At 37.9% G+C, this 20,058-nt stretch overlaps 1 protein-coding gene and 1 non-coding gene across 2 annotated transcripts; both read right to left on the reverse strand.

The window, feature by feature from the left end:
• Nucleotides 1-11,385: 11,385 nt before the first annotated feature.
• On the reverse strand, nucleotides 11,386-11,472 carry TRNAY-GUA (transfer RNA tyrosine (anticodon GUA)). Its single transcript is given in 2 exon segments — nucleotides 11,386-11,421; nucleotides 11,436-11,472. It is a non-coding gene; the product is annotated as a tRNA-Tyr (tRNA).
• A 272-nt stretch (nucleotides 11,473-11,744) lies between these two features.
• On the reverse strand, nucleotides 11,745-19,543 carry LOC127785041 (polyamine oxidase 6). The gene is made up of 10 exons (XM_052312463.1): nucleotides 19,409-19,543; nucleotides 16,922-17,171; nucleotides 14,135-14,281; nucleotides 13,318-13,573; nucleotides 13,077-13,220; nucleotides 12,811-12,960; nucleotides 12,476-12,733; nucleotides 12,285-12,366; nucleotides 12,054-12,142; nucleotides 11,745-11,963 (listed from the first exon to the last, which is right to left on the reverse strand). The coding sequence occupies exons 1-9, from the start codon at nucleotides 19,530-19,532 to the stop codon at nucleotides 12,063-12,065; spliced, it is 1,491 nt and encodes a 496-aa protein (XP_052168423.1). The 5' UTR covers nucleotides 19,533-19,543; the 3' UTR covers nucleotides 11,745-11,963; nucleotides 12,054-12,062.
• Nucleotides 19,544-20,058: the final 515 nt, after the last annotated feature.

Here is a 20,058-nt window from a genome sequence, read left to right on the forward strand (position 1 = left end):
ACCATGTTTTACTTTCTCAGATGGCGCGATTGCAAATTTAAGTTGATTTGGACTTTCTGATTTGAAGCTTTAGACTTTTTAAACACTGTACTACAGAAATAATTTTTATATACAATAATCCCTATAGATTGTAGACGGACCGTAACTGATCACGCCTGCAAAAATCGATTTTTATTTTCGCACATGGCTCCTTAAGAGGTCCGTATATAAAAAAATCTATTTTCGTAGACGAACCACTTAAAGGGCCGCACACAAAAATAAGTATATTTTCCCATGCGGTTCACTTAAGGGGCCGCATATAAAAATAAATTTTTGCATACGGGCCTCTTAAGTGGTTTGCATGCGAAAATACCCCTCTTTTGCACATATATTATTTTTCTCCTCTCTCTTTTCCTTCTCACCACTTTAATTTTTTTCACCTATTCTGGTCTCTCTCTCCCTCTTCCTCTCCTCTCCTCTCCTCTCCTCTCTCTTTCTCTCCTCTCATCACTGAGCAGGAGTGGGCGCCACCACCCCGCGTTGATCCGGCGGCCCGTCCCTGCGTGGATCCAGCGCTGGAGACGACAGTGGGTGGTGGGGCGGCAGATCCGGCACCTGCAATGATGAAGGGTGGTGGGGGCGGCGGATCCTGTGCGGCGATGACGGCGGGCGGCGGCAGCGACAACGCTGCCCCACGCAGATCGAACACTGGCGACAATGACAAAGGGCAGTAGGGGTGGCGGATCCGATGATGACAACGATGGCGGGCGGCGGGGATCCGGCCAACAACGGCGGCGGGCTAGTGCTTTGACGATTTGGGTTTTTTATTTTTATTTTTTTCGTCGAAATTATTTTTGCTTGAGGTGACCGTATGCGAAAATGGGATTTTCGCATGCTGTTGCGCTGCCCGCATGCCAATATCCGATTTTGACAAATCTTTTGGCGTAGGTGTTTGCGTTGGCCACATGCAAAAATCACTTTTCACCGCATATAAAAACAATCTGTAGTAATGAAATTTTACAAACATCTTTTTAAGATAATTCAGATATTTTATTGATCGCACAAGAAGTACTTACATCCTTGAGCCCCTGCGGTAAAAGCAGTTGACAACATTTTGTTAATTCTTTCCTTAGTTCATATTCATATTTTAAGTTGTTTTGACTTTCTTTTTAGTATTTTTTAAGTTTAATTTCAAAATTTTAGCCTATCAAATTAGTTTCATTAAAATGAACAATTAATATGTTTTGATAATATGTTTATTTGGTGTTAAAAATATTGCTACACTTTTTTATAAACTTTATTAAACCTGAAAAAAATTATCATAAAAAATCAAAATAATTTTTAATACGAAACGGAATGACTAAGTAAAAAGCCTCGAAGGAGTAATGGAAGGTGACTAGACAAACCCATGTCTCCTACTACCTCCGTCCCATAAAAATTGAGTTTTTACCTTTGAACATTTGTCCCATAAAAGTTGTATTTCTACTTATGTGGGACCCATTAAACTGATTGCATATTCTTGTAATATTCTTTCCTTCCATCCCATCTCTAACCCATTCTCTCAACATTCCTTTTAACCAAGTTTATATATGGAATGTGCGCATGTACTGTGTTCATTAAATAGGGTTATTGTAGTCATTTGTCTATCCTCCTAATATGCCTTTAATTTTTTAGAAATTCAATTTTTATTTGACGGAGGTAGTAAAATTTAAAGTACTAACAAAGACCATGCCTAGTTCACTATTCAAATAAGAAACTTTTTAAGCAATATACTAGCTACCTTATTAATTTGGTAATTGGATACTGTCAGTATTAGCGTATAAATATCATTTTGAATATGCAAATGTATGAACTGAGATCGTCTATGAGATCTCCAATTTGGTGAGGGCGAGGCTAGCACAGTAGTAGCACTATAAATAATCACTAAAGTTTTCATCTCTTCTCAACCATAATTAGAGCATAATTTAGTCCGACTTTTCTCGCCTGTTATTCCTTGTTTCGCAAGTACTGGTTAGAGACTTGTCGCCTCTGGACGAAACCCGTTTTGTTCTCTCTCTCTCTCTCTTCTTTCTTAATAATTGATTGGTGAAACCCCTACCCTCATTTTAGAATAAAAAAAAGAGAACAATATCACTGTAATTCACATAAAAACAACCATACTTTTTAGGATTGGTATAGTTAAAAAAAAACATCACGACAAGCTATTAACACACACTAGACGCCATAAAAATTAGCATACATTTGGCAATGAAGTATGAGGGTCAAGAGTTTATCCCTGTATATAACGTGATGGTGATGTATATATAGGGGATTGATAATAATAGTTCACTATTCTCTTCCTTGCAAACTCTTAATTATTTTGTGCCATGACCAGCCTAGACAATGGGACATCACCTACTAGCTTATTTCTATTTTCACAATAATTTCTAGCAGACAGAAACAGCTATATGGTGCATATGGCCATCGAGCCTAGGCAGCTGCCCAGCCAGGCTAGAAGCTGGTTTCGACAGCGTGAGTGTGACCAAAACCAATAATTTGCTTCATGCATAAAAAATAGAGTAAAACATTTTTCCCGAAGTAACTAAACATTTTAACTTACTAGCAACTAATTTAAACCTCACGCATGAATGTGCCTCTATTGAGAGTGTTTGAGATGATACGAAAGAAGAAGATTGACAAGATACACAAAACAAGGTGACACATTAGCCTATCAAGGTGACAAGAAAATAATTAATTGAGTATTAATTATTTTAAACTTTAAAATGGATTAATATGATTTTTTAAAATAATTTTCCTATCAATATTTTTTAAAAAATCATTCTTTAGCAGTTCGGAAAGTAAACGCGTGGAAAACGTGAGACTTTTTCTCTCTTTGTCCCTCTCTAGAGGTAAAGAAAAAAAAATACACAACCCATTTACACACACCATGATCAAACGACAACATCAAACCATTTAGTCCCTTGATTTGTCTTCAAGCCAAACAAATTAAAAACCAATGCCAAAGTACCAAAACAAGAACACATGTTTGAACCCGGGAAGAATGTGCACAAAAGTGCAAAATCACAACTGGATCGCGAGGTCGATCTCTCATCACTTGCTCACTAGCCAGTAACCACAAAAAACCCATACATTTCAGTGCTCACGAGTGGTCCGTCGCTTTGGATGGATCCACTCGCAGCCAACCACGAGAGGAGCTTAGCCCCAGGCCAGCACAAGCAGCACCGTCCAGTTGTACCGCGTCTCCATACGCACGCACGCGCAGGACCGGCTAAATTCCTCCCAAAATTCGTCACACCCAACGTCTCCCATTTGCTCCCTTCCCCTTTTACATTTTTCTCTTGTCTCCATCTCCCTCTTTCCATGGCTAAAGAGAGAGAGAAAAAAAAAGAGGAAATGGTATAATATCACACATGAGAGCCAAAAGGAAAAGGAAAGGCCATGGCTTTGGAAAGGAAACTTTACTGTTTTTTTTTTCTTCTTTTCATTCTCTCTTTCTTTGCAAAAGTTCTGTGACGTGCTCTTCCTAGCTATTTAGTGGCTAGAAGAGGTGCATGGCATACGAAAGTTGAGGGGTGATTCGTAATATGAAGCTACCAGGAGCTCGAATCCATGCATATGGGTCCTCCTCGTTAAAAAAGGCGATTCCTAGGGTTTGCTAGATGAGGTTGATATCTAGAATTGCGATTCGCCGCGTTCGTATGATACATAAACACAACTAATCCATCATTCTTGGATCTCGCAAATTGAAAGAAAGGTCATTCATGGGGTTTGCTAGATTAATTGTTGACGGGTAGCTAGCTAGTACTGGGATGCGCTGCACTTTGTAACATGAAATGTTACGGATAAATTAATGGTGCACACAACATAAGTTGGTAAGAGTAATAAGTTCGTAATGCATGTTTATATATATATATATATATATATATATATATATATATATATATATATATATATATATATATATATATATATATATATATATATATATATATATATATATATATATATATATATATATATATATATATAATGTTGAATGGTTTCGTGATGTTTAATTAGTATTGAATGAAGAGTATATGTAGAAATTCATATGTTTTATAACGGGGCAACATATCCTATGCACACAGACCCTCACGTGTATACACGTACACACCAACTAAAAAATGTCACCAAAAAATCTAGAAAAAATCATACACATACTTTCAATTGTATTACACCTAGGGTTAAAATCTTAACGTCAAATTCATTATATTTTAGCCGTAACTAAAAAACAAAAAATCTGACAGTTTTAAGGTTGCAATTTTGTCAGAATTCTATCTTTTTTGTTATTCTCTATGTAGAATGAATTTGAAGATGCGACTTTGCACGTAGATGTAATACTATTGAAAGTACATATATGAATTTTCCTAGAATATTTTGTGATAATTTTTAGTTGGTGTACACGGTGTGTATACGCGAGGGCCTGTGTGTATAGGATACGCTCCCTTATAACGGAGTATACCTCAAGTTTTCCTATTAGTTGTTACTGTAGACAAGAAGTTGTTAAGAGCAAGTTTGAAACACAAAATAAATATATATTTGCTTAGAATAGGAGTAGTTTTACAAAATTCTGTTTAAATAATTGAATATCACATGCATAAAACTTTTGTAAAGCTCTCCCTCTATTTGCCAAAGCGCGGCACTCTGGCATATATATTCTGCAGCAAATTAACCAAGGGCGGACCAAAGGCCTGGATGACCTGGGCGGCTCATTAGCAGGTCACTCTATTATGATGACATGTATTTTCTACAATGATGTTTTAACTTCTACGCGTGTGTTTGCCCAAACTCTAGAGAATTCTTGGGTTCTCGCTGCAATAGCGAGAACAATATGTATCTCTTTCTTGATCGAAATATGCCAATATTTCCCCTTATTCGTTAGCATTGGCGAAGCTAGGATCTAGACATGAGGGGGGACGAGCTAACTTATGAGGTGTTAGTTAAAAAAATATATCAAGACAATCCATGGAGATTTTAGGACTTTGATTGCATATTAGAGTAATTCTCTTCTCGCGCAACTTCCATGATGTTGGCATGATTTTATTAGAATAAGGTAGCAATCTTCCGTCGATTTTGAAGAATATGGATGAGCAATCTTCCCCCCACCCCCCTTCTTCATCGTATTCTATTTAATTTGGCAGGCAAAACTAGAATTTCCATGGTTTTTCTTTCGCACGTTATTGTATAAATTTTCGTAAAAAATCATAACTGTAAGTGTATAGGACCTAAAGTCATCAAGTAATAGCCCATCTTAATCTTATCATCACTAACGCAGCATGATAGGAATCGGAAGGGATCTGCATTTTGGGTTCGCGGGGGGGGGGGGGGGGGGGGGGGTTCATCGTTGGAGGGGCCAGGCCTCCCTCTTGCCCTAGGTTTCGCGCCCCTATTTATTTGACTAACTTCCGTTTATATATTCCTATCCTAGCTAAGAGTTAGTTGGCAAGACAACCGAAAGAGGGGAGAGGATGAAATATATATCAAAAAAATGATAGAGAGGAGATTGTATTAATTCATCTTGAAAACATGCATTATATATATATATATATATATATATATATATATATATATATATATATGGTTGGAAAAAAATAATATAACTCATTAAATGGGAACACTTTAACTAGAAAACCTAAACATCATCCATATATGAGAATAAAAGCAACATGCTTAAATGAAATGCCACTAAAAACCAGGGCCGTCCTTAGGGGCGTGCGGCCAGCGCGCCCGCACAGGACCCCCAATTTTTAGGGGCCCCTGGGCCCAAAACTTCAACACTAGATATATAACTCAATAAGTAAATTGGTAGCCTAACTAGTCCCAAAAATATGTTTTTTTTCTTGTTGTTTCGGCTTCGATTACGCCTTTGTCGGTTCACAATCTTGAATCGTCTCCCATTGTGGACCTCGCCAATCGCCAATCGTCAATCGCAACGAACGAGAGCAGTAAACGACGCCTCACCTCTCTCTCTCGTGCGGTCATGCCGCCTAACGCTGTTGCCGCCTGACGCTTGCCGTGCCCCTGACCTAATTCTTTCTGGTAATTTCTAATCCGGTACTCCTTAATTTTATATTATCATTTTAGGCCATTCTAGATTTCTATGAAATATATTAAGAAGTATAAATTATTTTTATATTATATCATCAGTTAAGTTTTTATCCTTCAACTTTGCACAGGGCCCCTAAATTTGACGGGACGGCCCTGCTAAAAGCATAGGTATAGTTCCTCCGTCCATAGTATTTGACACTTCATTATAACTCTATAAGTAGCCACTAAGTGCCAGTTGATAGAGCTTTAATTAATCCAGGAATTTTGAATTTAATTAAACAGCGATAATGTCAAAAAGAAGCTAAAAGAGTGTGGACTATTTCAGTTCTGAGTCTACTTACATTGAACAATTCAGCCGGCATTAGTTAGAAGTTAATGTCATTAGACTATTTAAATGGCAATAATTCCTTTCAGCAATAGTACCAGGGAGAGAAAGTTAAGTACTATAGCTGAAATGATTTAACTTAGGGAGTGCTTAATTCGCGAAAAGAAAAAATTTGGGTGTCACATCGAATGTTTGACCGGATGTTAGAAGGGGTTTTCTAACATGAATGAAAAAACTAATTTCATAACTCGCTTGGAAACCGCGAGACGAATCTTTTGAGCCTAATTAAACCGTCATTAGCACATGTAGGTTACTGTAGCACTTATGGCTAATCATGGACTAGTTAGGTTTAGAGGGAACACAATTAGATTAGCCAATTGGCAATTAAATGCATCATGGCTGTGTTTAGTTCAGCGCAAAGTTTGGATTTTTGTTGAAATTAAAGATGATGTGACTGAAAAATTGTGTGTGTATGACATGTTGATGTGATGGAAAAGGACTGAAGTTTGGATCCAAACTTTGGATCTAAACACAGCCCATATAAAGTGACAGAGCCAGAAGTTTCAGAACAGCTGAGGCAACTTACCCAACAACATGCTCTGCATTCTGACTAGTCTCCCCTTCTAGTGCAGTTGCAATCACTTGCCAAAACAAGATCTTAAAAATTATTATGACATTGCCATCCTAACTTAATCTGGGAACTATTTGGTGATCTCAGTGCTGTCCCTACAAGAAAAAAGTACATGGAGTAGTGGAGGGGCCTTGCTCCTTGTTGGAGAAAGAAATCTCACTTGATAGGTTCCTTTTCTAGCTATAAACATAGTTATTAGCGTATTGATAAAGAAGTATAATAGTGTATGTAGCCTAGCTAATTAAACAGTACTTTCAATGACTTTTCCACAAAAATTTCAGGTGCTGTTGAACTGATAGATACTCTGACCGAAATCACTAACTTGAGATGGCTCCAAGAGAAAAGTGATACATATATATCTTAATTGCTAATATCCTAGGAAAAACACTTAATTGCTAATTTCTAACTATCTTAGATTATGTGTAATACATAATTTTTCAGATAATGTTCTCTATTTCATATATACCTGCTTGATTTGCTACATAGGAGTTTTAAGGAACCTGTAATTTTGGCAGCATCTACCAAGTGTGGGCTTGTCCGAGTCAGCACCAATCAGGTAGCTAGGTTGTTGTTTTCCAGCCCAAAATTAAAATCATTTTCGCCATCTTTTGGGTCCTGGTTACTGGTAGCCAGTAGGCTTGCACTCTGAAATGACACTTGCAAGTAGCATATATCTTTGGCGTTTTTTTGGTTCAAGTGAAGTGAACGATTGGTATTTGGGACCATGTACAAGTGGCAAGCACTGCAGTTTGGAATGAACTTTTCAGTAAAATATATGTAGAGAGAGTGATGCAAGTTTCAGCTGCTTGTGGCCAAAATTTACAGAACAATATTGTAAAGGGATGTGATCTAGGTGCAATGCTCAGCAGCAGATGATGCATGGGTGTCAGGGAGCAAAGAACCTGGTTAACTACTACTGATGATTCTGATAAGTATGTGTCGCCAGATCAGCGAAAGCAACATATGGCTCTGTATAATGAAAGGAAAAGGCTTTCAAAGCTTGACGTTTGCTTCAGAATAAAAAAAAAAAGACTGATGTCATATGCTGCGTAGGATATGATACTAGTGTTACATATAATTAGCATCAGTCCATCAATCAGACCAGGATATCATTGCAGAGTTGAGCGTCCCTCATGATGTGTCAACAGCAAACAATCCCTTCAAGTGTGCATATGCATAGTCCTTTCAAATGATACATTGAGAAAACAGATGAATGTAGAATATATATATATATGGAACTTTGACAGAATTGTAAATACAAAACAGAGAATCGCAAAACGCATAAAAAATACAGAAATAACTATTTGAATAGGTTTCAGGAAAAATGCAAGAAATGAATGAGTGAGATAGATTAAAAAGAATTTTCCAAGAGGTTGAGCCTCTTGCTAACTTTTCTTCAAAATCTACTTTTAGTGAGCCATTTTTTAGAAATTTCATAGGATTCAAAAAGCTTCAATCATATATTTCAAATGATTAAATAGGAAAAATTCCTATAGAATTTGAGTCCTACAAAATTTCTCCACGAGTATTTTGTTTCAAAGGGGGCGCCATAATCAGATATTGTGCATTCCTCATGATCAGTACCATACATAATTGATAACAAATCATTATCATGATCATTTGCAGCGACAAAAATCGATAACAATGTTGAATTAAATCACAACCATTGATTTATCTTTGTCGGTAAGAAGGTTTTGCTCCTAGTCACAGGATCCGTCCCTCGACCCGGAAACACCGTCCCTGTCCCGGGAACACGGATTATTTTCGTTCCCACCTTGTAAAAATCTCTCGTGAGTAGGGTATCACGTTCCTCGATCCTATATCGACCCGGAAACTTTGTGACTATACTTTTTGCTCGCTTGCCTATCTACGACTAAATTAAACCAAACGGAGCAACTTACCTATCTGCACTATGGCCTGGTTTAGTTCCTAACTTTTTCTTCAAACTTCCAACTTTTCCATCACATCAAAACTTTCCTACACACATAAACTTCCAACTTTTCCGTCACATCATTCCAATTTCAATCAAACTTCTAATTTTAGCGTGAACTAAACACACCCTATATTTGAGCTGCAAGAATGGACAGAAAAGGAGAAAACCACCGTACGTCAGTCTACCCGCAGGAGCCCGGATGGCTGAACCGCCATGACCACGACACGGCAGCTTGCCGACCCGTCAATGCAAGCTGAGGACACACGCACGAACATCAACTTGGCGCAGCGGCAGTGCTCTTCATGTTTCAGTTCAGGTTCACTGGAATTACACATACAGATACAGTGCCCCTGCCTCTTGACTCTTGTGCAGTGCCAAGAGGCGGCAAGCTGGCTGCTTGGTGGCCAGTCGGATATATCGATCAACCGATCGACCGGCAACTGCAATTTAACGCAGTGGAAAGCTCTGCCGGCGAAAGGGAGGAGACGGCGGCTAGTGGCAGGCAGGGTCGACGTGCTGCGTACGTACGGGCGCCACCCCTGAAGTGAACGGTCAGGCCGAGAGAGCTCGTGTTGTTGCTGCCGTTTTTGATCTTCAGTAGCCACAACCACATTTGCATGTACTTTGGCTTTTGCTGTAAGCTGGAGAAATTAATGGTAGTCTGTCATGTTGATAGTACAGGGAGAGTGATAATCCAAACAAATCAATCCTATCCTAATATATCTCTGACTACCATATACTCTATTATGTCATGTTTCTTGTAATTATTCGATTCTTTCTGCCATGTGCCAAATACGCTGGCATCTGTTTCAAAATACTAGTACTATTTTTAGATCTTGAAGTAAAAAAAAAAAAACAAGGGTAGAGGAAAACATTTTCTTTTAGACATTTTAGTGGTCAAAATTTGAACTTTGAATTGCTTGGATTCTCTTCCCAATCATGTTATTGGTTGAAATATGTGAAATTCAAGAACAAATACCATATCGAACTAAGAGCACATATTTGGTGCCAGGACTTTGGAACGCCAACGTAAAATGCGCCTCATTTTACCGTGGGCATAATTTTACTTAAAATCAAAACGATTTTGCTAAACATCAGACGACAGTTTTTTTCCCCTAGAAATCACTCGAATTTGCTTCCATTGGATCACGCATGATTTAATTTAACGGCTGCGATGCGTCTCCTACCATACACGCTATACAGACCGCCTAGTAGTATTTCTATCGAGCACACAACAAACACTATAAACAAATAAGGAATATGAACGGATGCAACCATATAAGTTAGTTTGGTTTGATAATTTGATGTTCTATTTTTCATGGCGACTTCGTGGTTATGTTTTTTTCTCGATCCTTTGATATATCTACAAATGTAAATTCAATTGATATGACATGTAAGTGTATTATAATATTAATAAAAATATTGGGAAAGTAAATATGTATTTATTATTTTCTTTAAAATATAAAATTACAATTCTATATAACTAAAATTGCATTTATAAATTCAGTTGATATGACATGTAAGTACACTATAATTTTGATAAAAATAATATGTAAGTAAATATATATTTTTATTTTTTTTTGTAGTTCGTTGGATGTAAATCTTAATGTAGGAAAACTCTGAGTGATTTTATCACTTGATAAATGGATAGGCAAAAAAAAGAAAAGGGATAAAAGGCTTTGTGGGAGGCATGGGCCGGCTGCGGACCGTGGGCCTGGAACAGGTTGCAGGCGTCAAAAGAGGCATTCTGAAAGGCCAGCAGGCCCAAGAGCCCGTTCTTTCCGATCGATCGAGGAAGCCAACAGACAGCGCCGCCGCAGTCCGCACGACGCTCGAGCAGATTGGCCTCCGGCGACCGGAGAACCGCGAGAAGAAACAAGCCCTGCAAGAGAAGCGGTGCCCTGCCTGCAGGGAGCACCCCATGGTTTGTTCTTGTATCTAACTTAGTACTCCCTCCAAATATTTACTCCCTTCATCTCTAAATATTTGACGCCGTTGACTTTTTTAATTATGTTTAACCGTTTATCTTATTTATAAACTTTTGTAAAATATGTAAAACTATATGTATATATAAAAGTATATTTAACAATGAATCAAATGATAGTAACATAATTAATAATTACTTAAACTTTTTTAATAAGACGAGCGGTCAAACATGTTTAAAAAAAGTCAATAGCGGTAAAAATTTAGAGATGGAGGGATTAATTATTTTCCACATGTATGTGGCTTTTCTTTATTACAGTATATATATTTTTTTGCCAAATTCTATGGTTTCAGTGTTTATATGCTGACGTTAAATGTTGTGTATTAGTCCAACCGAGCACGAGCTGCTTGGAGTTTGCATTTTGAATGCCTGTAACTTGGTCGAAAAACAAGTTCTAAAAGAACGAAAAAGAGTTTGCATTTTGAATGCCTGAAAAACAAAAATTGTCCGACCTGCCGGATTCGAACCAGCGACCTAAGGATTTCTCTGCATCAAACTACAGTCCTCCGCTCTACCAACTGAGCTAAGGTCGGATTTAGTGTTAGACACACAAATTTTATATATATACACTGCTATATTGAGTTCTGTTTTTTTTTTTGACATTGAGTTCTGGTTAGATATTCAGCAAAGTCATAATCGAAGCTATAGATATTGCTTGTTTTTAGAGAAAAATATCGGTTTTTTGATTCATATAAGTAGAAAATGAAATGGCTAATCCGAAGAGATTGCTCTCCGTTTCATCCTTCTCCATTGGTCCATCGGAATCCCAAGCGTGAATTGGTGAATGAACGGAGTATCTTGTAGTCATCAGAAATTACAGATTTACAAATCTACGCAAGATTTTATTCATTTCGAAACAATAGCACATATATACATCAGCTGAACTGCTGAAATATATATTCAGCAACAAGAAATAGCATAAGTAAACAATTAGTGTAAACACTTTTTCCTCAAATTGCTTTACACCTCGATGAACAAATTGTGGAATCTCACATTTCTCATCCCATCATGAAAATGCTTGCGCCTAGAAATACAAATCAACACGCAGGATTAATTAACTGAAGATATAGCTTGGAATGTTCTCACAGCCAATTGACAAGGTAGTTTGACTTGCCTCCACAAACTAGCCGTGCTTGCCCCCGACATTATATTTGCACATCTTCTTCTGTGCACAGTTGATCAGAATCTCTGCAGAGTCAATACCTGACAAAAACAAGCAAAGGCACAACGCACACTTGAGCACAAATATTAGCATTACAAATCTCGTCGATCCCTACCCTAGGGTAGTTCTCTTTTAGAACAATAAAAATGGTTTAAATGTCCGGCCTATCTGACATATGGATACCTGCAAGATAAGCTCCATGGACATAGCCATTGTAGCGCTCGCTCGTGTGCTCACCGGTGAAGTACACTCTCCCAACCGGCGCCTTGTGCACAGAAACAGCAAAAAATACACACAACCAAAATTAATCTCAAATCCAAACCGCATCAATTTGTGAATTGTGATTAGCATTTGGTTGGAGTAGTAGTTCGTACCCTGAGCTGGTCATACTCGTAGCGACTGACGCCGATGGGCCAGTTGGAGAAGCTGCCCCGGAAGAACCTGTCGGACCACCATCTCGGGACGAGGATGTCGGTGGCGTCGGGGACGTCCTCGTCAGGGAACATGCTCCTCACAACCTCCATGATCTCTGCCTTGGTCTGGCTGTCCGGCTGCTGCTCGATCCGCCTCGACTCCTCGTCGGTCACCGTCACCAGGAGCACATTGGCATCCGGGTATTGCTTCTCAAACTCCTGAAGAATGTTCAGATCATCGCAATGTACTACAATTCGATGTGAGTGGATTGTATATATTGCTGCATATTTTGTACCTGCCAGACTCCGTAGTAGCCTCTCCTGGTGCTCGCGTAGAGGAAGAACTCCCTCCCTGCCCCTTCGGGCCAGAATTTCTTGGGGAACTTGACGAATATCTTGGTGTACACGGCCATGTCGAATTGGTAGATCGCAAGAATCTTCCAAGACTGATGGAAACATGCAAGAAACGTAAAGTAAATTTGACTGTTCGATATGCACATCTTAATTTATATTTGGAAGAGGATATGTTGAACATGCAAGGACATTGGACATAGAAACTGACAGGCAGCTGTGGCTTGAACTGTATGAGATCGCTCTGCAGGACTCCCAAGCTCGCAGAAACCATGACATAGTCTGCCTGGTACGTCGAGTTGTCCTCCGTCTTCACGGTGACGCCGGTCGAGGAGTAGGAGATCTCACGCACCACCTGCATCGATTATATATACCACCATGATGATCGCGTGCTTAATCAGTTCATCTTTTCTGACAGAAAAGATCATGGCATCAGAAGTGATATGATCAACCTTGTTGAGCTTCAGGCGGGCGTCGGCGATGTTGCCGGACTTGTCGGCGTTGAGGTACTGGCCGGCGAGGTGGTGGACGACGGACTCGTAGCCACGTTGGTCGGCGACGAAGTAGGTGTCGTCTCCGAAGTCGGTGAAGGTGGGGAGGGGAACGGTGTTCTGCAGGCTGGTCACGCGCGGCGGCTCGGCGAACTCGTAGTCGTAGGTGAAGTAGTCCACCGCCATGTCCACCGGCGACGACGGGCCGTTGGGTAGGCTGCCAATTGCATGCATTTGCACGCACCCGAAACAGCAGAAAGTAAATTCACAGCTTGTAGTGCTATGTTGTACTGCTTGTCAGGCCAGTTATTCAGGCCAGCTAGCTTGTACTGGATTTTGGATTTTTCATTTGCGCGTTTTCTAAGCTTCTAAATGGATATTTTGTGTAAAGTTTTCTATATACTGTTTTGCTGAACCAACTTTTTAAATTTGTAAGTAGTAGTTAATTAATTAATTTGTGTATATACCCTCAAATAGCTATCACAAAATCAACTTGTTCATTGATCTATCAAAATTCCAACTATAAATCTTGAAGGAGGCCTTAGTGTCTTTTTGGGCCTAGTTGATAGTCCTACATCTTTCGAGGCCCAATATACGATTAGTTCAGTCCTTACACAAATTTCAAACGATTTTCTATATCTATCTATACTCTTACAGTAAGACAAATCAATTCGAATAACTTTTTTTCGCAAAAAAAATCAAATAACTTTTGAAGTGTTCTTTTATGTGCTTAACGTTTTTTTTTTCAAGTAAAGACTTGAGGGGCAGAGGCACGTACTGATCGTTGAGCCGTTGCATTGAAAGGATTGACATGTCGTCCCGGCCACTTGGGTGCAAAGTGACGGAGAGATTCTGCCCACTCTTGTCCACTTCATCTGCCCGATCCATTCTCTTCTGCACGTATGCTTCGTCACAGAGGCCTCCGCTGAAGTTATACAACATCAGGCAACATGCATATATATATTGGAGGAAAAAAAATATACATGATACTAATTAATTAAGTTTCCATTATTTTTTTAAAAAAAATAATTAAGTTCGGTGTAGAATCTACTCATGTCACAAACATTTATCGGTTTGAACAAATATAAGTTCCTGGACCCAGGTAGAAACTTGCAGTATCCATATGCGTTAATTTGTCGAGAATTTATACGTTTGTTTTTTTCCGAAAGATCAAAATTTCAATTTATATTATGTTTGTTATGTTGACATTATGTATTTGTTCCAATAAACGATGAGGGCATTACTTCATCGGATACGCACGTAACTTCACACGTTCTAATGATAATTCCAAGTCCAAGTTCAGTTCGGCCTCCGGAGATAGTACTTACTTCAAACGGACGTAATGTCTCCATGCCAACTCCGATTTAGGTGATCCTGGACTTGATGGAAAGCTTATCTTGCTATCTTTCAAACGCATCCGGTCTCATATCCAAATTCATTCCGAGTCAACAGGAATCTTCAAAACAAGACATGGCTAGTCCCATCTCGAAAGTGTCTCCCTCCACCTCCATGAATTAGCACTTAACTCTAGATCCATTTTCCTATATAAATGTATATGTATACCCTCTAGAACAATTGTGTTTTGGTTTAGTTGGATTTTGCCAAGTGCCATTCACCTTGTCTATAGTCCTCGCTCGATTAATTAGTCGGCGACAATAGATTCAGAGCCTCTAATAGTTGGTGTGTTGATTTACCGGATCGATTAGATATATCACTTTAATCACAACTATTAATTTGTGCTTAATTACCTATTCGCAATATTTAGATTGCATCTTATATCTTGTTCTTGCAGTGTTCTCTCGTTTGCATTGTAAAGATCATCAACCGTGTGTCACGGTTGGTATGACATCGTTTGTGGTGTAGCGATTGCACAACGTCATGTCCTTGTTCTGATTGGTAGCCATATTGCAAATGTCGCACTCGATCAAACCGAGAGTTATCCCCTCACTAGAAGATTGGACCACGAAAGAGAACGTCATCCATAAAATTGAATCCCCACTAAATATTTTTAATGCCAATTTTCTCTTCTGATGAGAAGTAACGTTACCATAACTATTTCTAACCTTTCGATCACTTATGCATGGTGCAAATTGTCCATCTTTTCTCATAAAGCCATGTGCACATGTAAACATTACATATGGCCAATTTGATACAACTTGTATGCTATTGCGATTGGTTTCCCATAAGCATGATGGGGCCGGGCACTGTTATCTTGTTGGCCACTTGCCTACGAACGTACAACTGTGAGGTGGCATTCAGCGTGAAATAAATAGAAGGTTGATCATTAGAACAATCTTAACCCAAAAACTATTACTAGTTTTCATATATAGCATGTTATATCGACAATGTACGCAGAAACTATATACCCAATATAGACGATTTATTTAAAATAAACTCTCATCCAATCATCTCCCTTCTCTTTCTTTTTATCCTTATTTTTGTTCCTTTAAAACTAGTGTCTTGTATAAGAAATAGTTTCTTCATCTTTTTCCCTTTGAGTGTTGGGATTGCCCTTAAGTGGTTTAGAAGGTTTAGTATTTATCTACTCCCTTCGTCCTAATTTTTTTTTATTTCTAGCTACTAATTTTAAGACCTTATTCTGAAGTGCTAATTCAACTTAGCTATTTCTCATTTTCCGTTAGTATGTTTTTAAATTGCTAAACGATGTCTTACCTACAAAATTTCTTTTATATACAAGCTATTAAAAATCAAAAAGTTTTTAATAATTAATACAATTAATTATATGCTAATCACATTTTCTCATGTGCGGCTAATTAGCCGTTTGATGTATCTGCTTAGAACGGGTTCTAAGACAAAGGTAGTATTTATAAGTTTACCCTCTCATGTTTACCTATCTATCTTCCAATGAGAACCCATACTATCTATAGTTTACTACTAAGGAACTCCTCGCACAAAAGAAATAAAAAAACTCAAGAAATGGGGAACTGATAGCTAGTGGCCGGGAAAGAGAAAAAGTTTGACCAACAATACCTAGTTTTCTTCCAAGTACTATTCTATGTTTACACGGTAGATAGTTTCAAGGTAAAACCAAAAGTTGGGAGAAAAGTCACTTATATCTCTTGATCTATATTTGAATGTTTTGTGCTTGAACATTGTGTATGAATGTTTTAATTACCTGAAAATTGTGTGAAATTTCTCCAATATTTATATGAATGTTTTAATCTAAAAAAAAGCTTTGCATTTTGAAATTTTTGATCTCTTGTTGAAATTTCATCAACTTTTTCAAATTAAGTATAATTATTCCATTTCGTGGGCCGCACAAAGTATCCAATTATTAGTTACTCTTGTTGATAAGTGAATGGTGCATGAATACTAAATGATACAGTTCTGAGTGCTGTGCTGTGCATGCAATAATTAACCAACAGTGGTGACGATTTGGAATTGATCTGATGATGAGTGTGTTAATTATTGTACTATGATTCGCACACATCAACATATGCAATTAAAACATGTCATTAGAGAAATATGTCTGATTAATCACGTGTCAAGTTGTTAGCTGCTCCAATTTATCCACCAACTTGTGGTTGTGTGAAAATGTACGTACTCCTTGTAGACGTTCTGGGCAAGGCTGTCAAAGTCGGAGCGGAAGCTTCTGAGCTTGAGGGTGGAGTTTACGATGGGCCAAATGGGGTTCTTCTTTTCGCCATTGACGCCCTCCACCCAGTTGGCACCGATCTCCACATTGACGCCAGCGAAACTCTGCTTATGCATCCGCCCGCCAATGCGGTCTGTCGCCTCTAAGATCAATACGTCTGCTATCCCAGCCTCCCATAGCCGCTTCCCTGCTGAGATACCTGCACAGCAATATAGATGTAAATCAATGTACATGCGGTTCTCAGCTTGTGGAGACCGAGATTTTAACTCATGATATGTACTACTCCTATATATGGTATCTACCACCGGACCAATTTATCTCTAATGTGTGAACCATAATTTGTACTATGGGTCCATATAAACTAACATGTAACATAATTAAGAACATAACATTGTGGCTAACATAGTAATAATATTGGAGTTACTACTATAGAATCCCTAATAGATATCAGCTCATAAGTGTTGGTTCGTTTAAAACCAACACCTATGCACCTTTTAAGCAGCTATAGGAAAAGCTGGCATTAATTCTATAAGTATCGATTTTGAAAAAACGAATGACACATATAATATATCATAGGTGTTAATTAATTAAAAAGCTGACAAGTATAATGTCCACTCCCCCCTCCCCTTCCTCCCTCCAACGATTTGGTCCGGTGGTGTCTAAGGTGTGGTCGTGTCATTGTGTGCACATGCGTGCTCATGCACAGGGGCACTCCTCATTCAACGCTCGGAACCCTGGTGGATGAGCACCTATTGAAGTTCCATCGGGACTGCACGCCCGGGGCCCACCGCCTATCTTTCCCCGCTGTCGACGAGTTGCTAGGACACTTCAAGCACTTCTACAAAGAGCTTTGTCGCCCTTTGCTACCAGGTCGGTGATCCCTTGCGCCTCCACAACCCTTTTTTCCAAAGATTATAGGTGTCGGGTCTGTCTATAGAATTGACACCTATAATCTCTATAAGTGTTGATTTTATAACTGGCACCTATGCGAACGGGCAAAGGCGCCTCCAAATTAATGCTGGTTGGGAATCTAACACCTACGAGGGATTTTCATTCGGCAACTGTTATACTCTCTCTGTAGTAAAATAAGACAACCTAGAGCGACATATCCTAATACAACAAATCTTAATATATATGATACAATAAATCTGAACATATAGGATGCGTTATACCCTAGTACGAGGTTGGTTTATTTTCGGATGGAGGGAGTAGGGAATAATACGAGTGATGGTAGATACCACTGTAAAAGTAACTAGCATGGTGGTCCGTGCAGATTGCGCGGTTAGCATCATTATATTTTCTCTCATATAATAGCATATATGTTTTCTCATTATATTATTAAAATATATTACAATGACAACATAATTTTAAATTTTACAATAACTTTACGAAACTACTAATGTGTAATATTCATATTGTATTTTATATACATGTTAGTTATTAATTATTTTTTATATCAAATTTTAGTTATTTATAAATTATATATATTCCTATATGGACTCTAGACTCGTCTTTTAATATTTATTTTTTTTAATTCTGAATTTTTATTATTTCTAATTGTATTTCTACGTGGACTCTAAACTTATCTTTCAATATTCTTTAATTTTTAATTTCAAATTTCAGTTACTTCTAAATTGTATTCCTATATTGACTTTAAACTCTTCTTCCCATATTTTTCTTAATTTCGAATTTTAGTTATTTGTAAATTGTATTTTTATACGGACTCTAAACTCTACTTTTAATTTTATCATGTTTATTCCCAATTTTAGTTAGTTTCAAATTCCTATATGGACTCTATAATCTACTTCTAATATTCCTTATTTTTTAATTCCAATTTTCTATTTTTTTAGTTGTATTTCTATATGGACTCTATACTCTACTTCTAATATTCCTTATTTTTAATTCCGAATTTCTATTATTTCCTAGTTGAATTTATATATGAACTCTATACTCTACTTCTAATATTCCTTATTTTTAATTCCAAATTTCAGTTATTTCCTAATTGTATTTCAATATGGACTCTAGTCTCCTCTTCTAATATTCCTTATTTTTCAATTTCGAATTTTAGCTATTTTCTAATTGTATTTCTATATGGACTCTATACTCTACTTCTAATATTCCTTATTTTTAATTCCGACTTTCAGTTATTTCTAAATTGTATTTCTATATGGAGTCTAGTCTCCTCTTCTAATATTCCTTATTTTTTAATTCTGAATTTCAACTATTTCTAAATTGTATTTCTATATGGAATCTAGTCTCCTCTTCTAATATTTCTTATTTTTTAATTTCAAATTTCAGCTATTTCTAAATGTATTTCTATATGGACTCTGTCTTTTCTTTTTCTCCGATTAATGTGAAAATTTCTAGACCATGAGAGCGAACGTGGAGGCTCATTTTTCTATTTTTATAATAATATAATAGATAGATTATACGTACCGGATATGCCAGCGCCAACAATGATGACCCTTGGCCGGCCGGTGCCAGCGACGAGGGACGGAAGAAGCTGTGCTATGGATAGCGCTAAGACAAGAAAAATGGCCATCGTCGTGGGCTTCGTCATACTGTCTTCAAGTACTCTCGATCTCCCTTCTTGGCACGAGAATGAACTTGTACCTACATATATATATAGTTTCCGAAAGAGGTTGTTGTGTGTACATTGTATTGTTAATTTGGAGGAAAATAAACGTGACACATATATAGATCGAGTCGTACACGCATGTTTTAAGGTTGTAAGACGAACAAATAGACCGACCAGCGAAACAAATTGATCGTCGCCTTCCATTTCAACGCGTAGCCATTGAGAATTCGTATTTGCTATAATTGTGTCGAAAGATTTTTTAGTTGATTACAGTCAGTTCTCTAGCCGTTGGATCTATGTTTAAGATCCATGCTTCCATACCTTTTCCTTGCCAAGAGACCTGAAAGCATGCTAGCTAACCTCTAAAGTCATGCAAATCCGAGTGAAACGGCTCCTAATTTCGTGTTATATGCATGCATGCATGCTATTCCTTAATATAAATTTACACCCCACTTACATCCCACTTACACACCATTTACACATGTAATTACTATATAATTTTGAGACT

This window comes from Oryza glaberrima, chromosome 9 (assembly GCF_000147395.1).
Source record: "Oryza glaberrima chromosome 9, OglaRS2, whole genome shotgun sequence".
Lineage (NCBI taxonomy): Eukaryota > Viridiplantae > Streptophyta > Magnoliopsida > Poales > Poaceae > Oryza > Oryza glaberrima.

What these genes read in the sequence shown, in the direction of transcription:
- LOC127785041 (XM_052312463.1), bottom strand. Translation starts at nt 19,532, where the DNA reads ATGACGAAGCCCACGACGATGGCCATTTTTCTTGTCTTAGCGCTATCC. An exon ending in ACGAGTATGACCAGCTCAGG is followed by an intron (nt 12,367 to 12,475) that starts GTACGAACTACT and finishes TCTGTGCACAAG; the next exon opens with GCGCCGGTTGGGAGAGTGTA. An exon ending in CCATGGAGCTTATCTTGCAG is followed by an intron (nt 12,143 to 12,284) that starts GTATCCATATGT and finishes TGTTTTTGTCAG; the next exon opens with GTATTGACTCTGCAGAGATT.